At 38.4% G+C, this 23,523-nt stretch overlaps 1 protein-coding gene across 1 annotated transcript in view; it reads right to left on the bottom strand.

Moving 5' to 3' along the window:
- LOC124605103 (hemocytin) overlaps positions 1–23,523 on the bottom strand; it is a 569,639-nt gene that overhangs the window by 165,579 nt on the left and 380,537 nt on the right. The window contains exons 52-53 of the mRNA XM_047136554.1: positions 7,764–7,912; positions 522–708 (exon numbers count right to left, since the gene is read on the bottom strand). Coding sequence (XP_046992510.1) covers positions 522–708; positions 7,764–7,912 — 336 coding nt within the window. The remainder of the gene's footprint in view (positions 1–521; positions 709–7,763; positions 7,913–23,523) is intronic.

Genomic DNA, 23,523 nt, shown 5'->3' with positions numbered 1-23,523 from the left:
CAAAAACAAATTATGCAGTGGGCTATAGTATGCTTGTGTGGCACAGATTTATCTGATCATTGTTATCATTGAAAGCAAAGAAAAAATATTGCCTTGGAGACATTACTGGTCCATAAATGTCACGTGGAAAGACTGTAAACACTAAAGTCTACTATATGGCAAGATGAAAAGATAAGTAAATAACTACATCTAATGTAAAATGACCATAAAATTTAAAGAACTATGATGTTTATGGGTCCCAGAATACATTACACTGAAACACAGGCAGTTATGTCAACTTCTTCAACACATTTGGAATATTCTGTTGGTACTTGTATGCACATAGACATATTCGTTTTTAATCAATTACACTCTTATTAATTTACAGTCAAGAGCCTTTGAAAGAAGTGTGAAGTTGCATTTACTGGATAACTCTATATACTTCAGGATAATCACATACAATAAGAATTTTATGTCAAAGTATTTGACCCTTGATAAGATCATCAATCAAGCCTGAAACTCATACATCAAGTATTACTTACTTGTTACTTCCCAGTTCTCTTCCTCATGTGAATTGTCTCTTGCTAACATATGCACACACCATCTGTACTGGAACCCAACACCATCAAATGTGCTGAAGGAGATACCAGTCAAGTTGCATACTGCATTTGGAGGTTCAGGTGGTTCACAAGTATAATTTGGGCATCCATTTGTGCTTGGCTTTTCCACCTAACAAGAACAAAGTTTTTATGGCAACCCTGAATCAGGAAAAGCATAGACAGCAAAAAGAAAAATGTGTGACGGATCCAGAAAGAAAAGACTAAGTAGATTCCCATTCTTTTTAGCTCTACATAACTATTACAAACTACATCTATTTGAATTTTCTTACTTTTTCCAAGTTTTTTCTCCCTGTATAATTTTTACTCCCACAAATATCTCAATTACCAAATTAGCTATTCACCATTGCTTCAGAAGGTTCCCTGTCAATCTATCCCTTCTTTGATTCACACTGTGCCATAAATATTTTTTCCCTAGTTTGATTCAGTATCTCTTCATTAGTTACAGTTCTAATCTACCTGTCTAAACTTCAATATTTTTCTGTAACTCCACATTTCAAAATTTTGTGTATGATCTCCAACAAACACAAGACAAAATACCATTCTTTCTAAAGCTGCCTATGTTCTTCCTCAGGGTTCAAGTTATCTCCATACCAAATTTAATCGAAATGTGTTCATCGGTCTAGTCATGAAAACGTAACAGAGATAGTTACTTTCATATCTGCAATATTAGTATGGATATTAGCAGATTTATTTTTCTCCACAAATGTATTCTTGCAATTGTCAAGTCTACACTTTATACTTCTTTACTTCTAATACCATTAGGAATTTTGCTGTCAAAATAGCAAAACTCGTCACTACTTTCAGCAACTCATTTCCTAATCTTGTTTTCCCAGCACCATCTACCTTCATTCCACTACTCTCCATTCCCCTTGTTTTAATTTTATTTATGTTCCATCTTACGACCTCTTTTAAAAACAATGTCCATTTCATGCATCTGATCTTCCAAGAACTTTGCTGACAGTATTATATTGTTATCAGTGAATTTTAATTCTTCCTGAGCTTTAATTTCTCTTTCAAACTTCTCCTTAGTTTCCTTTACTACTTCTTCTGAGGACAGATTGAATAACATTTTAAATAGGCTACAAAGCTGTTCCACTTCCTTTCAACAATTGTCTTCCTTTCAGGTCATTCAACTCTTAGAGAGCTGCAGTCTTGTTTCTGTACAAGTTGTAATAATCTTTTGATTAATATATTTTATCACTCTTAACATCAGGACTTCTGTCAACATTTTAAACATTTTTGAAAAACTTAGAAAGTTTGAATGAAGATTTATGTTTCTTCAACCTATTTTGTAAGGTAAGTTGTAGGGTCAATATTGCCATTTTTGCCCATACATTTCTCCAGACCTAACCTGATCTTATAACAGGTTGGCTTCTATCAGACTTTCCATTTATCTCTACAAACACTGGTGGAAATTTACATCATGAACATCTTTAGTGAACACTATCAAACGAATAGTCCAGTATTTTCATGGCTGTGGGATATGTGGATTGAAGTTTCATCCTTACACCATCATATTTTCAGTACAGAAAAAGGCCAGTCCCATTTACAAAGAATGGAATGAGTACATGGCGACATACCAAACAAATGGTTCTGTAGCACTCACAACTGTCAGCACCTTACTTCTTTTAGCATAGTGGTTATTAAATTCTTCTTGGAGCTTGAGAGTATTTTGACTCCATAATAAATCCTGCATACCACATGGAACAGTTTTTTATGCCTTATTTTCTCAAGGATCTTAATAATTCTGAGTAAATGTCAGCTACTCTCATGCTTTGTTTTCCCTTAGTACATAAAATTATTTTTTTATGTATTCCAACATCCATCTCATTTACATCTATTTGGTCCTCCCTTCCATAAAACTACCTTCAAGTTTCTTTCCTTTTTATAGCCCTTCTACGTATTTGTTTGATCTTTCAGTCTTCTCTTCTTTGATTGGTACTGGTTTGCCATCTGAGATCCTAATGTTCATACAATTGCCCTTCTTTTCCCCACACATTTATTTGATATTCCAGTATCTATCTTTCTTACAATGATGCATGCATCTACAGCTTTGAATTTCTGTCCTAGTAATTCCTGCTTTGCCATTTTATCCTTTCTATCAAACTAAGTTTTTAGATGCTAGAATATTTTTTTATGTACTTCATCTGCTGCATGTATATATTTTATCCTTCCACCTAATACATTTAATATCTCACATATTATTCAAGCACTTTTGCTGGGTATTGTCTTTTAGTATTGTCTCTTTGTCTAGTTTTTCCTCTGTTGCTTTCAGCATTTCATCTTTCAAAGCTACCCATGTATTTTCTATTGTATTTTTTCATTTTGCTTTAGTTAGTCATTGCCTAATGCGCCCTTTGAAATGCTCAACAAGCTCTGGTCGTATCAACTTATGCAACTCATATCTCCTAAATTTCCAAACTTCAACATATAATGGAGATGCTGAGTCACAGATAGGCACAACAAAGTTCCATGAAGTGGTCCCTGCTTCTGCTATATTGAATTTAATGACACATCTTAACAGAACAACAAAACATGAAAAATACCCAGTACACTGCCTGTGGATGAGTAAACACTCCTGCATGACAGTAGCTGTTTGGTTTCAGTTGCCTGAGACTACAGTCATGTGTGAGTTGTGTGTGTGTGTGTGTGTGTGTGTGTGTGTGTGTGTGTGTGTGTGTGTGTGTGTGTGTGTTTGTGTGGCTTGTGTGCATATGTGCATATGTGTGTCTATTGTTGACAAAAAGGCCTTAATGCCCAAAAGCTATAACTGTGAAAGTCTTTTTGTTGTGTCCATCTGTGACTCAGCGTCTCTGCTATATGGTGAGTAGCAACTTTCCTTCCCATAATACTGTTACAATCCATCCTGGATTTTCTATTGTTTGAAATTTCCAATATTTTTGCATTTTTATGCAGTTTTATCCTGCATTTCACATCTAATAAATTACAGTCAGAGACTATATCTTCTTCTGGAAATGTTTCACAGTTTAAAACCTGCCTTTGAAAGTTTTGTATCTTACCTTTATAATCGCAGTCTAACTGAAACCTTCTATCACCTACTGGTCTCTTTACCAAACAACCTTCCTTTCTTGATAAATAACGTTGTAGTAATGATAAAATGTTCAGTGTGTGAAATTGTGCCACGCAGCTTCCCTTTCATTCTTTTCCGATAATCCGTGCCATTCTCATATTTTTCTTCTCTTCTTTTATCCAGAATAAAATTCCAGTCCCTCACCACAATTAAATTGTCATCTTTATTAATGCACTAAAGAACTTCATTTAACTTATAACATTTCACAAACATTGAAACAAATGAAAATAAGTTAAATTCATTTGGCAACAAATTAAAGGAATTCATTAACAGTATGCATACAAGTGTTGATGGAATGATTCAGTCAGGCAGCCTATGCAAGTATGAGTAAACAGGTCCCTGTTTCAATCCAAAACCACAGAAAAAATATAGTTATTATTACACTGTGAAAAATATTAACTTATCCATCTACAATGGTGCTAGCTGCCTAGATTTTACCCAACCAGGATGGGATTGGGGAGGGGTGGAATATTTCAAATTAAACTTTAAAATGTGTCTGCTGAAGCAAATTCTGTGATCATGTTTCCCGCAATGTTAAATGTCAATGGAAAATAAAATGATTTTTAAATTGTGGTTTCATTTGTCTGTTTCATGAACTGGTCCCGGCTTCTGCTATATTGAATTTACTGACACATCTTAACGGAAAAAAACCATGAAAAATACACAGTACACTGGCTGTGGATGTGTAACACTCCTACATGAGAGTAACAGACACATCATCTGTCATAGATCAGCACACAAAATGGAGTTGGGTAAAGAAGGCCTGGTGAACAAATATTTTTCAACATGGCTAGGTAAGGCTAGAGGGCACTGGAGTTGACTGCAGACACAACTTAGCCTCTCTCCCAAAATGTTGTACTATGGAATACAATGTGTACACCATCTAATTATCGGTGAATGTTTCCAGGGCTGTCATGTACTAGCCTTCTGTATAATTGCTGTTATTCACGTGGGTATCTCTGACAAGATTTAGTAACACATATTTTATTTATTTGGGCATTTGTAATGCAGGTGGCAGAGAGGTATACTGAAAGAGTATACACTAATAGATATTCAGAATGAGAATGGAAGCACCCTTCCACAGACACATTTTGGGCTGTGACATGAATTGTACCCTGTGAAATGCCTGTGAAACAGGCTTGTGCAGAACTGAAACAATACCACTGTACTTGTACACAACTTGCAGCTCCATAAACTGGGTGCCTCTATTATACCACGTAAATGCAATTAGGCATAAATTGGGCATACTTTGTGGATAGTTGAAGAAAGGTGCCAGAAGCACAGGGGAAACACTGAACTTAATCACCCCCAAAATCTACAGTTCCAGAACACTGCAGATTCTGTAAAATATGAAGTGCTAAGACAAACCTCATCATTTTGGGATTGCAACTTAAAGGAGACTGTTGAGATACATGTTGCTGATGGCCTTGTCAATAGGGAAAGTGGCTTTACTTTTGGTAAAACATAGAACCTAGTGCTCAGCTAACTGAAGGTACAACATTGACCAAGAGTGACATCCACACCTGATGGTGGAAGCAGATTTTATCAGGGACTGGTGACTGTGGTCTCCCACTGATACTCCAGTTGACACTGTGTGCAGCTGGTCAGGGGGGATCAGGGTGGGGAATGATAAAAGAGTATACAGGAGCCATAACATATCAAATAAACTCATCTGCAGGTATTACCTGAAGATGCCAGCAAGATTCACTGTCGAAATATAGTGGTTCATCAATGACTGCACCCAGGTGGACACTAGTTTTGTTCGGCTGAAGCCGCACTTCAGGTTTCTGCCGCCAGAGTGCTCGAGAGCGCAGTGAGACAAAATGGCGACAGGAGCCGAGAAAGCATATGTCGTGCTTGAAATGCACTCACATCAGTCAGTCATAACAGTGCAACGACACTTCAGGACGAAGTTCAACAAAGATCCACCAACTGCTAACTCCATTTGGCGATGGTATGCGCAGTTTAAAGCTTCTGGATGCCTCTGTAAGGGGAAATCAATGGGTCGGCCTGCAGTGAGCGAAGAAACGATTGAACGCGTGCGGGGCAAGTTTCACGCATAGCCCGCGGAAGTCGACGAATAAAGCAAGCAGGGAGCTAAACGTACCACAGCCGACGGTTTGGAAAATCTTATGGAAAAGGCTAAAGCAGAAGCCTTACCGTTTAGAATTGCTACAAGCCCTGACACCCGATGACAAAGTCAAACGCTTTGAATTTTCGGCGTGGTTGCAACAGCTCATGGAAGAGGATGCGTTCAGTGCGAAACTTGTTTTCAGTGATGAAGCAACATTTTTTCTTAATGGTGAAGTGAACAGACACAATGTGCGAATCTGGGCGGTAGAGAATCCTGACATATTCGTGCAGCAAATTCGCAATTCACCAAAAGTTAACGTGTTTTGTGCAATCCCACAGTTTAAAGTTTACGGCCCCTTTTTCTTCTGTGAAAAAAACATTACAGGACACGTGTATCTGGACATGCTGGAAAATTGGCTCATGCCACAACTGGAGACCGACAGCGCCGACTTCATCTTTCAACAGGATGGTGCTCCACCGCACTTCCATCGTGATGTTCGGCATTTCTTAAATAGGAGATTGGAAAACCGATGGATCGGTTGTGGTGGAGATCATGATCAGCAATTCATGTCATGGCCTCCACGCTCTCCCGATTTAACCCCATGCGACTTCTTTCTGTGGGGTTACGTGAAAGATTCAGTGTTTAAACCTCCTCTACCAAGAAACGTGCCAGAACTGCGAGCTCGCATCAACAATGCTTTCGAACTCATTGATGGGGACATGCTGCACCAAGTGTGGGAGGAACTTCATTAACGGCTTGATGTCTGCCGAATCACTAAAGGGACACATATCGAACATTTGTGAATGCCTAAAAAACTTTTTGAGTTTTTGTATGTGTGTGCAAAGCATTGTGAAAATATCTCAAATAATAAAGTTATTGTAGAGCTGTGAAACCGCTTCAATCATTTGTAATAACCCTGTACAAACACTAAAATTTATATTGAATGTTAATAAATTTCTCTCTTTCAGATATGCTTTTCTTGCTATTGCTGGTCTGTATTATTTATGTTCTCTCTACTTCAGCCACCATCAGCTATTTTTCTACCCAAGAAGTAAGTCATCTACTGCTATTAGTGTTTCTTTTGCAAATTTGATTTCCTAAGTTTGGCCTGAATCCATTCAAATCCATTCCGCAACCCTTCTTTTATTTTTGTTTCTATTCATCTGATAACCTCTTTTCAAGACATTATCCATTCCATTTAACTGAATTTGTCATCAATAAACCACAATTTTTTAATTTCATCTTTGTGAACTTTAAATTCCTATAAAATTTTTCCTTGGTCTACTTTAATGCTTGCTCCATGTACAGACTGAATAACGTCATACATAAGCTACACATAGATGTTAAAGAACGTCATGGATAGGCTACTACACTCTCACTACCTTCTCAAGTACTACTTCCCTTTCATGTCCCCCAACTCTTATTATTGCAGTCTGACTTCTGTACAACTTTTAGATAAACTTTTACTTCCCGCTAACTTCAGAGTTTCAAAGTCTGCATCTCTGTTAATACTGTAAAATGATATCTCTGAAACTACAAATGCTATGAACATAGTTTTGACTTTCTTCAATCTATATTCAAAAATAAATTATGGGGGCAATATAGTTCCAATACTTTGATTCACCCCTGGATGAAAGAGAAGCACTAAAATAGCTCTACATATATTTCTTTCTTATTGTTTGATTTGGTCAAAATGGTGATATGCGAGGTGTTGTCATGACCATGTCAAACAGCAAGATAAATGTGCCAAGCTAGCCATATGGAGACTATAGAAAAATGATTAAGATTGGAAGATGGCTTGTAGATAAACTGAAACTATAAAACAAATAAAAGTATATTTGCAATCCTGACTACCATGGATTTTTCTGAATCCAGAACTTCTATATATTTGTTTATTTGTGATTTTTAATAATTATTCTAATCATGAGTGCTCATATAAAGGTATGGTGACAGAACAATGAACAATCTTCAGTACTATTACAGTGGAAGATGTATATACCTGTTGAAGTGGTGATGGACACGTTGGGGGTTCTGGACAAGGCCCTGGAGATGGAGACGGAACTGCTGGTGGCACACAAACATAAGTGGGACAGCGCTGAACCACCACCTTTGGAAGTCGTTTATAATTTTTACTATTACTGTATTTTCCTGGAACAAAAATGATTCGGATTAAAAGAATACATGTTATAGAAGTAAAGTGGATATTAGGAATATCAGTCTTTCATGTTTTCTTGATGACAAGGTCATTAGAGATGAAGCACAAGTCCTGATAGTACGAAGATAAGGTCGTAAGTTTGTTCTCAGTATTCAGAATAATCAATCAAGGTAAACAACAGAAAACATAAATATGGATTGCTCTCTTCTGATGGGAATGTAGCAACTTAACCACTTGAAACACCTGTAATGAAACTGGACAATGCCATACACTGATTTTAGTACACAATCTAAGACATTATTTTAGTATGCAGCCTGAAACACCTGTCACATGTACAATGTGCAAAATTCAAAATATCTTTGCTTGTTACTAGCACGTCATTTATCTTAAACAGACATTTGTATCAATATATAATACTTATGAGAACTGTTTCTATATTCAAATACTGACCACTCACAAAAATTTTGTATGATATGCCTATTGTTGTTATATGTAATTTTATTCCAAAGTTTCTCTATTGCAACATATTTGTAATCAAAATGATTAATTATTAAATCATTTAAAAATTGTGAAGTAATCAAAAACTTCCTCCATTTTTGCTTAAAAAATCTGGTACATTTGTAAATGAAGTCATATATAAAACTAGTACAAATAGTACTTGTGTACAAAAATTCATATAGCATAACTACATTATTAATCTGAACTAGTTAATGTTGAACAGAAAATTTTGTTCAAAAAACATGTTAAGTAGAGTCATGCAATGACTCATTGTCATTCTCTTTGGCGTCGCGCTACACATAGTTTTTGTTAATCAGTACTATGTGTAGAGAGTTTGTTCACAGAAGTATGTGTTTCCTGAAACCATCTATTTTAATGGATACAAGAAAACTTGAGAAAGCTGGAAATACTTTTTGCCACTCTGCTAGAAAGTTTAGCTACACTTGGCAACAAAGAACAATGAAGAAGTCAAGATGACAAAATATAAGTAGAAAGCAGAAAACTTAAGTTATCTTAAACTGAACATAAAAAAATTACTAACTACCTTACATCATATTTGCAAAGTATTAAATATTGATCAGCAATGTACATCTTGAAGTGGCAACAAGAAGTTTTCTGATTTAATTTGAGAATAATAATTTTCATTTACTGAAGGAGCAATCATCAGACACTGCAACACAGCATGTGATGGAAATGAAGTGTGTCAGACTATATTTAAAATATTAAGATGTATATCTTGTTAGTTCCATGACATTTAATAACTGCACTTGAAGAAACATCAATTCCTCACGATATTTTAAGAACAAGTAAGTAAAAGACAAGTGTAAACATCCCCATCTTATGCACATAAAAGTGAGCAAAGGGTAGCAATTGAGATGCATGTGTGAGTATTTTGGAGGAGGAAAAGGTGGTGCAGACTAGACAATTTCAAGCCATAGTACACACAAATAGGTATATGAACCCCTTATGGCCCAAGTTGTGTAACTTTATTTTTTTCTTATTTTCTTAGTAGGGTCAGGCTGTCGTTCAGCAAGTGGTAATATTTTCCATCACATTTAGAGTCATTCCAAACAGAAGATATTTACAAGAAAACATGAATATTTGACTACCCCGTAATTTGTACAATGGACATGTTGAATGTGAAGGAAAAGAGCCAGCTGCAGAAAACAATTATTGTAGAATTAATAAAAACGAGTTTAACTTGAATTTCTACACTCATCACAAGGACACTTTGTGAACAATGTGATACTTTGGCTAATAAACTCACCCATTCAACAGATAAACAAGAAAAGGTACAGCTTCAACAATACCACAAAATAGCATCTAGGCAAGGTTGAAAAGGTCAGGAGTCCATGAAAATGAACACTGAAAAGTCACTTTCTGAAAGTTCTAAATTTCCTTCCTTTCCTAAGTTTCTCTAATTTCCTACATTTCTTTTTATTTAAAAAATTATCAGTCCTTTTCTAGACTGATATGTCAAACAGCTTATTACAAACATAATTTATATGGTTCACAATTTGGGTCACAATGAGCTGTCATCATAACTAGGGTTCATGTAGTGCTGAGATAAATTACTGTACTTATGCACATAATATCCAGTCTGATGTGTAAATGTAGTTTTAACTAACATAGTGAACTCCTGATGAGGGTCATTGCAAGAGGGGGATGGCCACTTCTATAATTTATATTAATGGATTTTTTTTTAGATTTTTACCACATATTCTTAATATGATGTTTTCAGAGATCCAAGAATGATTCATTACTGAGGCGACAGGATCATAAAGGACCTAGGAAAAACACACATTGAACAGGTCACTTTCCTCAACAGAGACAAATTCAGACTAGGGTAGGCAGCAATCTTCGGTTGTTTGCTGATGCTGCATAGTAAGGTGTCAAAGTAAAATGTGATTAATGGCAGCTAACTCTAAAATCTAAGAAAATTTACATTAATGTGGATGAGTAGGAAAAACAAACCCATAATGTTTGGATACAGCATTCTCCTTGGCACAATCACGTCGTTTAAATATCTGGGTGTAACACTGGAAAATGATGTGAAATGGAATGGACATTTGATGAGGTAGTGAAGATGAAAGGTTGACTTTGGTTTATTGGGAGAGTTCTAGAAAAGTGTGGTTTATCTGTAAAGGAGACTGCATATAGGATGCGAGTGTGACCTATTCTTGAGTACTGCTCAAATGTTTGGGACCTGTACCAGCTTGGGTTAAAGGAAGATATCAAAGCAATTCAGAGGTGAGTTGCTAGATTTGTTACTGGTAGTTTCAAACAACATGCAAGTGTTACTGATATGCTTCGAAAATTCAAAAGGGAATCACTGAAGGATGGAAACTTTATTTTGAAGAATACTATTCAGAAAATTTAGTGAACTGGCATTTTCAGCTGACTGCCGAATTATTGGGGTTGGTTGGGTTGTTTGAGGGTGGAGACCAGACAGTGAGGTCATCGGTCTCGTCGGATTAGGGAAGGATGAGGAAGGAACCATCCCGGCATTTGGCTGGAGCGATTTAGGGAAATCACGGAAAACCTAAATCAGGATGGCCAGACGCGGGATTGAACCGTCGTCCCCCCGAATGCGAGTCCAGTGGGCTAGCCACTGCGTCACCTTGCTCGGTGCTGAATTATTCTACTGCCTCCAACATACATTGTGCACAAGGACCATGAAGATAAGATACGAGAAACTGGGGCTCATATTTAGGCATACAGACAGTCGCTTTTCCCTCACTCTAACTGTGTGTGTAACAGGAAATGAAATGACTCGTAGTGGATTGCAGAGTTGCAGAGTATCTATGTAGATGTTGACATAGAAGTCAAGAAATTCAATGGTGTACAGGATGATAAAACAAATAGAAAAACAAGTGGGGTCAAATGGTCAAACCTGAGAAGAAAAGTTCATTCTGAAAAAATGAAACCATTCTGGAGAAGGATGAATGAAAAGACAAATAAATAGTCATCTCGCTGTGGTCATTAGTTGGCCATAAATGCAACTAAAGAAGTAAACAATAAATTAAAAGCATGTTTATATGCATGTGAATGTTTGATGATGAACTGTAAGCATCACAGGATAGAGGTATTTGATAAATGGGTTCTTAGAAAAAGTATGGGTGCAACACCACCAACAGAAGACGAAATTATCAAACACATAAAGAAATTAAAAAATAACAAAGCCTCTGGGGAGGATGGAATTGTAGCCGAATTTCTCAAAAGTCTAGGGCTTATTTCAAGAAAGAAGCTAGTAAGAATTATTCAAATTATATGGGTCACCAAATAAATCCCAGATGATTGGAATTGTGCCTTAATATGCCCATTACATAAAAAAGGAGACAAACATGATGTGAATAATTACAGAGGAATTTCTCTACTCTCTGTGTCATATAATATATTATCAGCTTGTATTCTTGAAAGGGCACAACAACTGCTAAACCCAAAATCGCAGATTTCAAGCGGGTTTAAGGCCAAATAGATCATGCCCAGAGCAAATCTTAAACCTAAAATTAATCACAAGAATAAGGAAGACGCGAGGCAAGCCTACAGTGTGTCTTTGTCGACTTCAAAAAGACCTATGACTCAATCCACACACCCTCACTATTTAGGATTCTTGAAGAAAAAGGATTGGATAGGAAAATACAGAAAATCATTCAGGAGACATTAACAAATACAGCATCCAAAGTGAAATTTATGGGAAAACTTCTAAAACTATTTGAGATAAAAACTGGGGTTCGCCAAGGTGATGGGTTATCGCCTTTGTTGTTCAATGTAGTTCTAGATAGAGTCATGGAAGAATGGGAAAAGAACCTTGAAGAAGAAAGCTGCTGGATGCCAATTTAATTATGGGAAAAAAAAGAAAAAGAAAAACCTACAGTACGAATCCCCTACTTAGCCTTTGTGGACGATCTCACAATAATGGCAGATCCTTGTGAGGTGAGATGGCTATAAAACAGATAGAAATTCTAAAAGAATGCACAGAGAAAGTCAGCCTGTAGATGTCATTTGAAAAAAACAGTGTTTACAACAACAAATTTAGAAATTTTCAAATTACAAACCAAATATGGAGAAATTAACAGAATGTCACACTTTAAATATTTAGGAGAAACTATCTTTGAAAAATATGAACAACAAGAAAGGCTACAAAAAGCTCTTAAAGGTTTAGAATTGGTGCAAAATCTCTATAATAAAAAATGCTTATCTGCAAATGCCAAAATTAGACATTACAATACAGTAATTAAACCATCAATGTTATATTACAGCAAAACCTTGGCACTAAACAGGTAAACTGATATAGAAAATCTAAAGAAAGAAGAAAGAAAAATAATTAGGAAAATTTTGGGACCAATATGGACTGAGAATAGATACAGACTACAGAAAACCTCCAAAATTGAAGAATATTCTAACATAGAGACAGACATGAGGAAAAGACACCTCAAATTCTATGGCCACATAATGATGCTTCCTGAACACAGACTAATAAGAAGAATAGTAAAATACATAGATTTCCTCGCTAATGGAGGAGAATGGGTCCAAAATGTTAAAAAAGCCTTGGGATTAGCCAACATCATCAAAAAAGAAACAGACATGAGGAAAAATTTTACAATAAAAGTAGAAAAATGGGAGGTTAAACCAGAGACAAAAGCCCAAAGATCTATGTAGATCAACACCTTCAGCCCATTACATGCAGTCTCCCATCCTTTATCAAAGACACCAACCACTTTCTTGAACACCTGGAATCCTTACCCAATCTGTTACCCCCGGAAACCATCCTTGTAACCATTGATGCCACTTCCCTATACACAAACATCCCGCATGTCCAGGGCCTCGCTGCAATGGAGCATTTCCTTTCACACTGATCACCTGCTACCCTACCTAAAACCTCTTTCCTCATTACCTTTACCAGCTTCATCCTAACCCACAACTTCTTCACTTTTGAAGGCCAGACATACCAACAATTAAAGGGAACAGCCATGGGTACCAGGATGGCCCCCTTGTACGCCAACCTATTTATGGGTCGCTTAGAGGAAGCCTTCTTGGTTACCCAAGCCTGCCAACCCAAAGTTTGGTACAGATTTATTGATGACATCTTCATGATCTGGACTCACAGTGAAGAAGAACTCCAGAATTTCCTCTCCAACCTCAACTCCTTTGGTTCCATCAGATTCACCTGGTTCTACTCCAAATCCCATGACACTTTCCTCGACGTTGACCTCCATCTGTCCAATGGCCAGCTTCACACATCCATCCACATGAAACCCACCAACAAGCAACAGTACCTCCATTATGACAGCTGCCACACATTCCATATCAAACGGTCCCTTCCGTACAGCTTACCATATTTACCCGAATCTAAGCTGCACTTTTTTTCCGGTTTCTGTAATACAAAAAACCGCCTGCGGCTTAGAATCGAGTGCAAAGCAAGCGGAGGTTCTGAAAAATGTTGGTAGGTGCCGCCACAATTAACTTCTGCCGTCGAATATATGTAGCGATACACAGGCATGCTTTGTAGGCCCAAAGATAAATACTGGCGCCAAAACCCTCTGCGTCAGTAAAAAAAAAAAAAAAAGTGGAAGAAAAGCTTTTTTTCTCCGCCCCGAGTTTCGACCACTGCATTTTCATACATTATCCAGCAAAGTAAATACCAATTCCGTATTGTTCATCTTCAAATGTAGCAGAATTTCAATGTACTACGAAAATCCGACTGGCAAGACTGTTTGGGATGTTTGTCAATATGGCCAACTATACATTTTGAATTTTTTCCTACCTGTGAGAAGAGATGGTTGCTAATAGGAACCTGATGAAATGTGAATCACATACAGTATTCTCTTCACCATAAGAATAATACGAATGTAAACATTTTGCCATGTATTCTTTCGTGTTTGCTGCTATCTCATTTAAATCCTGTCTGCCTAATAAACTATGAAACTAGAGTGAGACAACAGCAAACGCGGAAGAATATACGTATCGTGTCATGTTTATATTCATATTATTCTTATGCCTAATAGTGATACAGACAGAAATGAAGCATGGCAATTGACTAGATTTTTGACTCTAATTTCTGTGCATAATGTAATGTACTAAAGAGGCGCTCGCAAAGATTTTCAAATGGAAAAATTTTTGCTAAATTCTCGTTCAGAACATCTTCTATCATACGCAGTCTATTATTTGGTTCTTGTTGATCATTATCAAAGAAAGCAGCAGTGTAAGTAACAACAAATAGCAGTGTCTTGCCACTGTTTCGCTAATGAGACGATTCCTCTCTCTCTCTCTTTTTTTGTAAGGGGCGGTAGCGCGCACAAAAGCAAGCCATGCCGCAAGCGGCGACAGGCCGTAAACACGCACTATCAGAATGCGACAAACAATGCATGACACTGTACAGTAATGCATTTTCAGCTTAGAGTGACATAAACACCTATAACATAGAAAACGCAGTTATCAGATCAAAGCCAAATAAGCAATCGATTCAAACCAGACAAAGCACGTGAAAAAGGGAGGGTACCCGTATAAATACGGATGGAGTGCCTGACGCCTAGCAATGGCTACCTGGTAAAGCTTAACTGCTAAGCTTACGACTCGCACCAAACTACTGTAGGTGTTACGTCATTTATTCGACCTAAATTGTGTCTCATATTACAATGGACCAACTTTGTTTCGATTTGGAGGTGTGGCCTAAAACTTTTCTCTCTCCTTGAATTTCGAGTCTCAAATTTCAGGTGCGGCTTAGATTCGGGAAATTTTTTTCCTTTATTTCGAGTCTCATTTTTCAGGTGCAGCTTAGATTCGAGTGTGGCTTAGATTCGAGTAAATACAGTAGGTCTTCGTGGCAAACGAATCTGCTCCAGTCCTGAATCCCTTAACCATTACACCAATAACCTGAAAACAGCTTTCGCATCCCGCAACTACCCTCCTGACCTGGTACAGAAGCAAATAACCAGAGCCACTTCCTCATCCCCTCAAACCCAGAACCTCCCACAGAAGAACCCCAAAAGTGCCCCACTTGTGACAGGATACTTTCCGGGACTGGATCAGACTCTGAATGTGGCTCTCCAGCAGGGATACGACTTCCTCAAATCCTGCCCCGAAATGAGATCCATCCTTCATGAAATCCTCCCCACTCCACCAAGAGTATCTCTCCACCGTCCACCTAACCTTTGTAACCTCTTGGTTCATCCCCATGAAATCCCCAAACCACCTTCCCTACCTTCTGGCTGCTACCCTTGTAACCGTCCCTGGTGTAAAACCTGTCCCATGCACCCTCCCACCACCAGCTGCTCTAGTCCTGTAACCCGGAAGGTGTACACGATCAAAGGCAGAGCCACGTGTGAAAGCACCCATGTGATTTACCGACTGACATGCCTACACTGTGAAGCCTTCTATATGGGAATGACCAGCAACAAACTGTCCATTTGCATGAACGGACACAGGCAGACAGTGTTTGTTGGTAATGAGGATCACCCTGTGGCTAAACATGCCTTGGTGCACGGCCAGCACACCTTGGCACAGTGTGACACCGTCCGGGTTATCTGAATACTTCCCACTGACACCAACCTATCAGAACTCCGGAGATGGGAACTTGCCCTTCGATATACTCTCTCTTCCCGTTACCCACCAGGCCTCAACCTCTACTAATTTCAAGTTGCCGCCCCTCGTACATCACCTGTCATTTAACAACATCTTTGCCTCTGTACTTCCGCTTCGACTGACATCTCTGCCCAACCTCTTTGCATTTACATATGTCTGCCTGTGTCTGTATGTGTGCGGATGGATATGTGTGTGCGTGCGAGTGTATACCTGTCCTTTTTTCCCCTTAGGTAAGTCTTTCCGCTCCCAGGATTGGAATGACTCCTTACCCTCTCCCTTAAAACCCACATCCTTTCGTCTTTCCCTCTCCTTCCCTCTTTCCTGATGAAGCAACCTTGGGTGGTTGCGAAAGCTTGAAATTTGTGTGTGTGTTTGTGTGTTTTTTATTGTGTCTATCTACCAGCACTTTCCCATTTGGTAAGTCACAGCATCTTTTTTATATATATCTTTTTCCCACGTGGAATTTTTCCCTCCATTATATATTTACTACATAAAGGAGATACACTTTTAGCAAAACCCTCAAGTTCATTTGTACAAAATCTTAAATCTCCAAAAGTTCTTCCTTCAAAATTTTGATATAATGTTGCATTCGAATACTCACTTGTTTTTACATACCAACAGGAGCTCCATATTTTGTGAGTGTGAGTGTGAGTGTGTGTGTGTGTGTGTGTGTGTGTGTGTGCGCGCGCGCGCATGCGAGTCATACATTTATGTACCATATGGGACTCTTGTATGTAAAAAAGAGACGCACATATTTAAATGCAACATTATGTCGAAATTACACCCTAGGGCACATAAGTAGGTATACAGAAACACAAGCACTATGTCAAAATTTCAAAGCACTTGGTGAAGAACTTTTGGAGATTTTGAATTTTGTACAAATGAACATTTACATCTATATAGGGTGTTACAAAAAGGTACAGCCAAACTTTCAGGAAACATTCCTCACACACAAAGAAAGAAAATATGTTCTGTGGACACTTACTTTCCATGTTAGAGCTCATTTTATTACTTCTCTTCAAATCACATTAATCATGGAATGGAAACACACAGCAACAGAATGTACCAGCGTGACATCAAACACTTTGTTACAGGAAATGTTCAAAATGTGCTCCGTTAGCGAGGATACATGCATCCACCCTCCGTCGCATGGAATCCCTGATGCACTGATGCAGCCCTGGAGAATGGCGTATTGTATCAGAGCCGTCCACAATACGAGCAAGAAGAGTCTCTACATTTGGTACCGGGGTTGCGTACACAAGAGCTTTCAAATGTCCCCATAAATGAAAATCAAGAGGGTTGAGGTCAGGAGAGTGTGGAGGCCATGGAATTGGTCCGCCTCTACCAATCCATTGGTCACCGAATCTGTTGTTGAGAAGCGTACGAACACTTCGACTGAAATGTGCAGGAGCTCCATCGTGCATGAACCACATGTTGTGTCGTACTTGTAAAGGCACATGTTCTAGCAGCACAGGTAGAGTATCCCGTATGAAATCATGATAACGTGCTCCATTGAGCGTAGGTGGAAGAACAAACTAAAATGAGCTCTAACATAGAAATTAAGCATTTCCGGACACATGTCCACATAACATCTTTTCTTTATTTGTGTGTGAGGAATGTTTCCTGAAAGTTTGGCCGTACCTTTTTGTAACACCCTGTATAAATAATAATGTAAATGTCCGTCTCCATAGCGTAGCGGTAGCATTACCACCTATCATGCAGGAGGCCTGGGTTCGATTCCTGGCAGGGCACTGGGTGTTGTGTCCTTCATCATCATTTTCATTATCATTGACTAGCAAGTCACCAAAGTGGCGTCAACTAAAAAGGACTTGCAATGCCACGGCCGAACTCCCACGAATAGGGCCTCCCGGCCAACAATGCCATACGATCATTTCATTTCATTTCATAATGTAAATGTTCATTTGTACACACTTACTAGAGTGTCACACATAGTATATAAATACACATGTAATAATTATTGGGAAAATCAATAAAAATGTAAATGTTCATTTGCACAAAAGCATAAATCACCAAAAGTTCTGCACTAATTACTTTGAAATTTTGACACAACACTGCATTCATATATATGTACCTATTTTATAATATATATTTTATGTAAATATATAATTAATACATAAAGGGAAAATGTTATTATCAATAATCTCAGAAAGTTCGTGACTGATTTACTTTAAATCTTTACATAATAATTGAATGAACAGCATTGGAACATCGTTAGAAAAGAGGAAAGTTGTATTTACAGAAGGAGATGGAGAGAGGGGGGGAAGAGCAGATGGACATAGAAAGAGGGGAGGAGGGGAGGGGCACAGAGAGAGGGTGGACCAGAGGAGATAGAGAGAGAGAGAGGGACGGGGGGGGGGGGGGGGGGGGAATAGAGGAGAAGATGGAAGAGAAAGAGAGAGGAGGAGATGAACAAGGAGATGGCGAGGAGGAGACCGACAGTGACCGGGAGGGGGAGAATGAGGTTAGGACATGTATACAGTTCCCTTACATGTTAGAAATGTGTGATTTCTATTTTTTTTCTTTTCTGTTTAACTAGACTCAGCCAAGGCAAAGTGTGGAAGTGTGAGCAGGAACATCTAATAAATAAACAAGAGTTTAGAAGGTTTTCAAGGCAGAAGAAATAAGAAATTAGGAACAACATAGACAGAAGAAAAGGAAAGACAACAAGGAGAGAGGATGAAGGAGTATGGAGAAAATAGTAAACAATAAAGAAAGAAGAAGAATTGAAGTCGTTACATGATCCTAGTCGATCAATACAAAGATAAAAATAAAATTAAATCAATGCCATGTCTTCTCCAACTAAGCATTAAATGCAGCAGAGTACAAATGGAGGCCCCATTTGGGGGAGATCGGCCACTGCATTGCAAGTCCTACGAAATTAAACTAAGAAGTATAAGTGAATTAAAATTAAATTATATTTTACTCAATTGCATTTTTTCATCTGTTAATTTTTTAAATATTTCTTAAGATGTTTTAAAAGTATTTTATTTCTTCAAATGCTTTAATTTCATTGGTCCACAACCTGACAGTTGTTATGTTAGGACTCTTCTGCTATTGGATGCAGATTTGTCAATTTTATGTTTTAAATGGTTTACTTTTAATTTAATTGGTTCACAACCTGTTATTTGTTATGTTTGTCTTTTCTGCTATTTTATGCAGATTTTAGCAATCGCATTTTAAATTTCTTACCTTATCATTTTACTTGTCCACAACCTGTCATTTGTTATGCCTCGAATTGTATGCTATTAGACACAGATTTTGCTAGTGGGTATGTATTTTGGCTTTTGGCTTGTGCTGTTATTTATGTTAGCATTCTGTCATGTGAGTGTAGCTTGGTTGCACTTATTCTGTTAAAAGTCATTCTATTTCTTTTTTCTTATTTGCTTGTTAAGATGAACATCTTTCATATTACTCTCAGGTTTAACCTACATTTCTTCTGAATTTTTTGGCATTCATACAGCCCCCCCCCCCATGAACCATGGACCTTGCCGTTGGTGGGGAGGCTTGCGTGCCTCAGCGATACAGATAGCCGCACCGTAGGTACAACCACAACGGAGGGGTATCTGCTGAGAGGCCAGACAAAGGTGTGGTTCCTGAAGAGGGGCAGCAGCCTTTTCAGTAGTTGCAAGGGCAACAGTCTGGTTGATTGACTGATCTGGCCTTGTAACAATAACCAAAACGGTCTTGCTGTGCTGGTACTGCGAACGGCTGAAAGCAAGGGGAAACTACGGCCGTAATTTTTCCCGAGGGCATGCAGCTTTACTGTATGATTAAATGATGATGGCGTCCTCTTGGGTAAAATATTCCGGAGGTAAAATAGTCCCCCATTCGGATCTCCGGGCGGGGACTACTCAAGAGGACGTCGTTATCAGGAGAAAGAAAACTGGCTTTCTACGGATCGGAGCGTGGAATGTCAGATCCCTTAATCGGGCAGGTAGGTTAGAAAATTTAAAAAGGGAAATGGATAGGTTAAAGTTAGATATAGTGGGAATTCGTGAAGTTCGGTGGCAGGAGGAACAAGACTTCTGGTCAGGTGACTACAGGGTTATAAACACAAAGTCAAATAGGGGTAATGCAGGAGTAGGTTTAATAATGAATAGGAAAATAGGAATGCGGGTAAGCTACTACAAACTGCATAGTGAATGCATTATTGTGGCCAAGATAGATACAAAGCCCACACCTACTACAGTAGTACAAGTTTATATGCCAACTAGCTCTGCAGATGACGAAGAAATTGAAGAAATGTATGATGAAATAAAAGAAATTATTCAGGTAGTGAAGGGAGACGAAAATTTAATAGTCATGGGTGACTGGAATTCGAGTGTAGGAAAAGGGAGAGAAGGAAACATAGTAGGTGAATATGGATTGGGGCTAAGAAATGAAAGAGGAAGCCGCCTGGTAGAATTTTGCACAGAGCACAACTTAATCATAGCTAACACTTGGTTTAAGAATCATGATAGAAGGTTGTATACATGGAAGAACCCTGGAGATACTAAAAGGTATCAGATAGATTATATAATGGTAAGACAGAGATTTAGGAACCAGGTTCTAAATTGTAAGACATTTCCAGGGGCAGATGTGGACTCTCACCACAATCTATTGGTTATGACCTGTAGATTAAAACTGAAGAAACTGCAAAAAGGTGGGAATTTAAGGAGATGGGACCTGGATAAACTGAAAGAACCAGAGGTTGTACAGAGTTTCAGGGAGAGCATAAGGGAACAATTGACAAGAATGTGGGAAAGAAATACAGTAGAAGAAGAATGGGTAGCTTTGAGGGATGAAGTAGTGAAGGCAGCAGAGGACCAAGTAGGTAAAAAGACGAGGGCTGGTAGAAATTCTTGGGTAAGAGAAGAAATATTGAATTTCATTGATGAAAGGAGAAAATATAAAAATGCAGTAAATGAAGCAGGCAAAAGGGAATACAAACGTCTCAAAAATGAGATCGACAGGAAGTGCAAAATGGCTAAGCAGGGATGGCTAGAGGACAAATGTAAGGATGTAGAGGTTTATCTCACTAGGGGTAAGATAGATACTGCCCACAGGAAAATTCAGGAGCCTTTTGGAGATAAGAGAACCACTTGTATGAACATCAAGAGCTTAGATGGAAATCCAGTTCTAAGCAAAGAAGGGAAAGCAGAAAGGTGGAAGGATTATATAGAGGGTCTATACAAGGGTGATGTACTTGAGGACAATATTATGGAAATAGAAGAGGATGTAGATGAAGATGAAATGGGAGATACGATACTGCGTGAAGAGTTTGACAGAGCACTGAAAGACCTAAGTCGAAACAAGGCCTCCGGAGTAGACAACATTCCATTGGAACTACTGACGGCCTTGGGAGAGCCAGTCCTGACAAAACTCTACCATCTGGTGAGCAAGATGTATGAAACAGGTGAAATACACTCAGACTTCAAGAAGAATATAATAATTCCAATCCCAAAGAAAGCAGGTGTTGACAGATGTGAAAATTACCGAACAATCAGTTTAATAAGCCACAGTTGCAAAATACTAACATGAATTCTTTACAGTTGAATGGAAAAACTAGTAGAAGTCGACCTCGGGGAAGATCAGTTTGGATTCCGTAGAAATACTGGAACACGTGAGGCAATACTGACCTTATGACTTATCTTAGAAGAAAGATTAAGGAAAGACAAACCTACGTTTCTAGCATTTGTAGACTTAGAGAAAGCTTTTGACAATGTTGACTGGAATACTCTCTTTCAAATTCTAAAGGTGGCAGGGGTAAAATACAGGGAGCGAAAGGCTATTTACAATTTGTACAGAAACCAGATGGCAGTTATAAGAGTCGAGGGGTACAAAAGGGAAGCAGTGGTTGGGAAGGGAGTGAGACAGGGGTGTAGCCTCTCCCCGATGTTATTCAATCGGTATATTGAGCAAGCAGTAAAGGAAACAAAAGAAAAATTCGGAGAAGGTTTTAAAATCCATGGAGAAGAAATAAAAACTTTGAGGTTCACTGATGACATTGTAATTCCGTCAGCGACAGCAAAGGACTTGGAAGAGCAGTTGAATGGAATGGACAGTGTGTTGAAAGGAGGATATAAGATGAACATCAACAAAAGCAAAACGAGGATAATGGAATGTAGTTGAATTAAGTCGGGTGGTGCAGAGGGAATTAGATTAGGAAATGAGACACTTAAAGTAGTAAAGGAGTTTTGCTATTTGGGGAGCAAAATAACTGACAATGGTCGAAGTAGAGAGGATATAAAATGTAGACTGGCAATGGCAAGGAAAGTGTTTCTGAAGAAGAGAAATTTGTTAACATCGAGTATAGATTTAAGTGTCAGGAAGTCATTTCTGAAAGTATTTGTATGGAGTGTAGCCATGTATGGGAGTGAAACATGGACGGTAAATAGTTTGGACAAGAAGAGAATAGAAGCTTTCGAAATGTGGTGCTACAGAGAATGCTGAAGATTAGATGGGTAGATCACATAACTAATGAGGAAGTATTGAATAGGATTGGGGAGAAGAGAAGTTTGTGGCACAACTTGACCAGAGGAAGGGATCGGTTGGTAGGACATGTTCTGAGGCATCAAGGGATCACCAATTTAGTATTGGAGGGCAGCGTGGAGGGTAAAAATCGTAGGGGGAGACCAAGAGATGAATACACTAAGCAGATTCAGAAGGATGTAGGTTGCAGTAGGCACTGGGAGATGAAGAAGCTTGCGCAGGTTAGAGTAGCATCGAGAGCTGCATCAAACCAGTCTCAGGACTGAAGACCACAATAACAACAACACATCCTTGTACCTTAGTTCTTGTCCATGTCATGTCATGGTTTCACAGGTGCACTGTATCAGCATTAAATAAGTGTTGGATATGAATGTAGGCTTTTTCTTGCAGACTGTTATATCAGGTTGTAAGCTGATTTGCACTTTCTGTAGTGCAGGGTCATTACTTAGCTTCTATTTGGTCTAGCAAATGACTTTCACGTAATGTCCTATGGTGCCTTTATTTTTATAGACTGCATGCATTCCCTGTAGCAGTTTTGGGACAAGAGGAATTTGCCCAAGCTGCAACAGAAAGCTGGTGTTCTTTGCATCCATAATTTGGAATGTTATTTGGTAGTCCATATATTGGTTGGGGAGAGATACATGCAGGAATTACAGGGAAGCGGCACCAAAAATTGTCTTCCCAGAAACACACACAGGCATAGATGTGCGCATGTTAAGAATGTTGTGACAATTCTGAATCATTACTTGAATGTTAGTTCCTGTAGTTTGCGGTCTGTGGGTTGGTATTTATCTTTTCTTCACAATGGTACATAACAATGCCAACATGGTTGCGACAGTTATTCTTTCTTTGAGCTGACTTCCTTTCCAAAGAGCTGAATTTTAAAATGCAAGTCCTCGTCACATCAGGAGAAGGAAATTAGTTCATAACTCGGCAGTAGAATGAAAAACTTGTCACACCCACATATTAGAACTTACTTAACACAATACTGAGACAACTCGATTACATATGTCTTTCTCACACCAGCTCA

The sequence above is a fragment of the Schistocerca americana genome, chromosome 3 (assembly GCF_021461395.2).
Source record: "Schistocerca americana isolate TAMUIC-IGC-003095 chromosome 3, iqSchAmer2.1, whole genome shotgun sequence".
NCBI lineage: Eukaryota > Metazoa > Arthropoda > Insecta > Orthoptera > Acrididae > Schistocerca > Schistocerca americana.
Note: the sequence above shows the minus strand (reverse complement) of the source record. Positions and strands in the feature narration are given on the sequence as shown.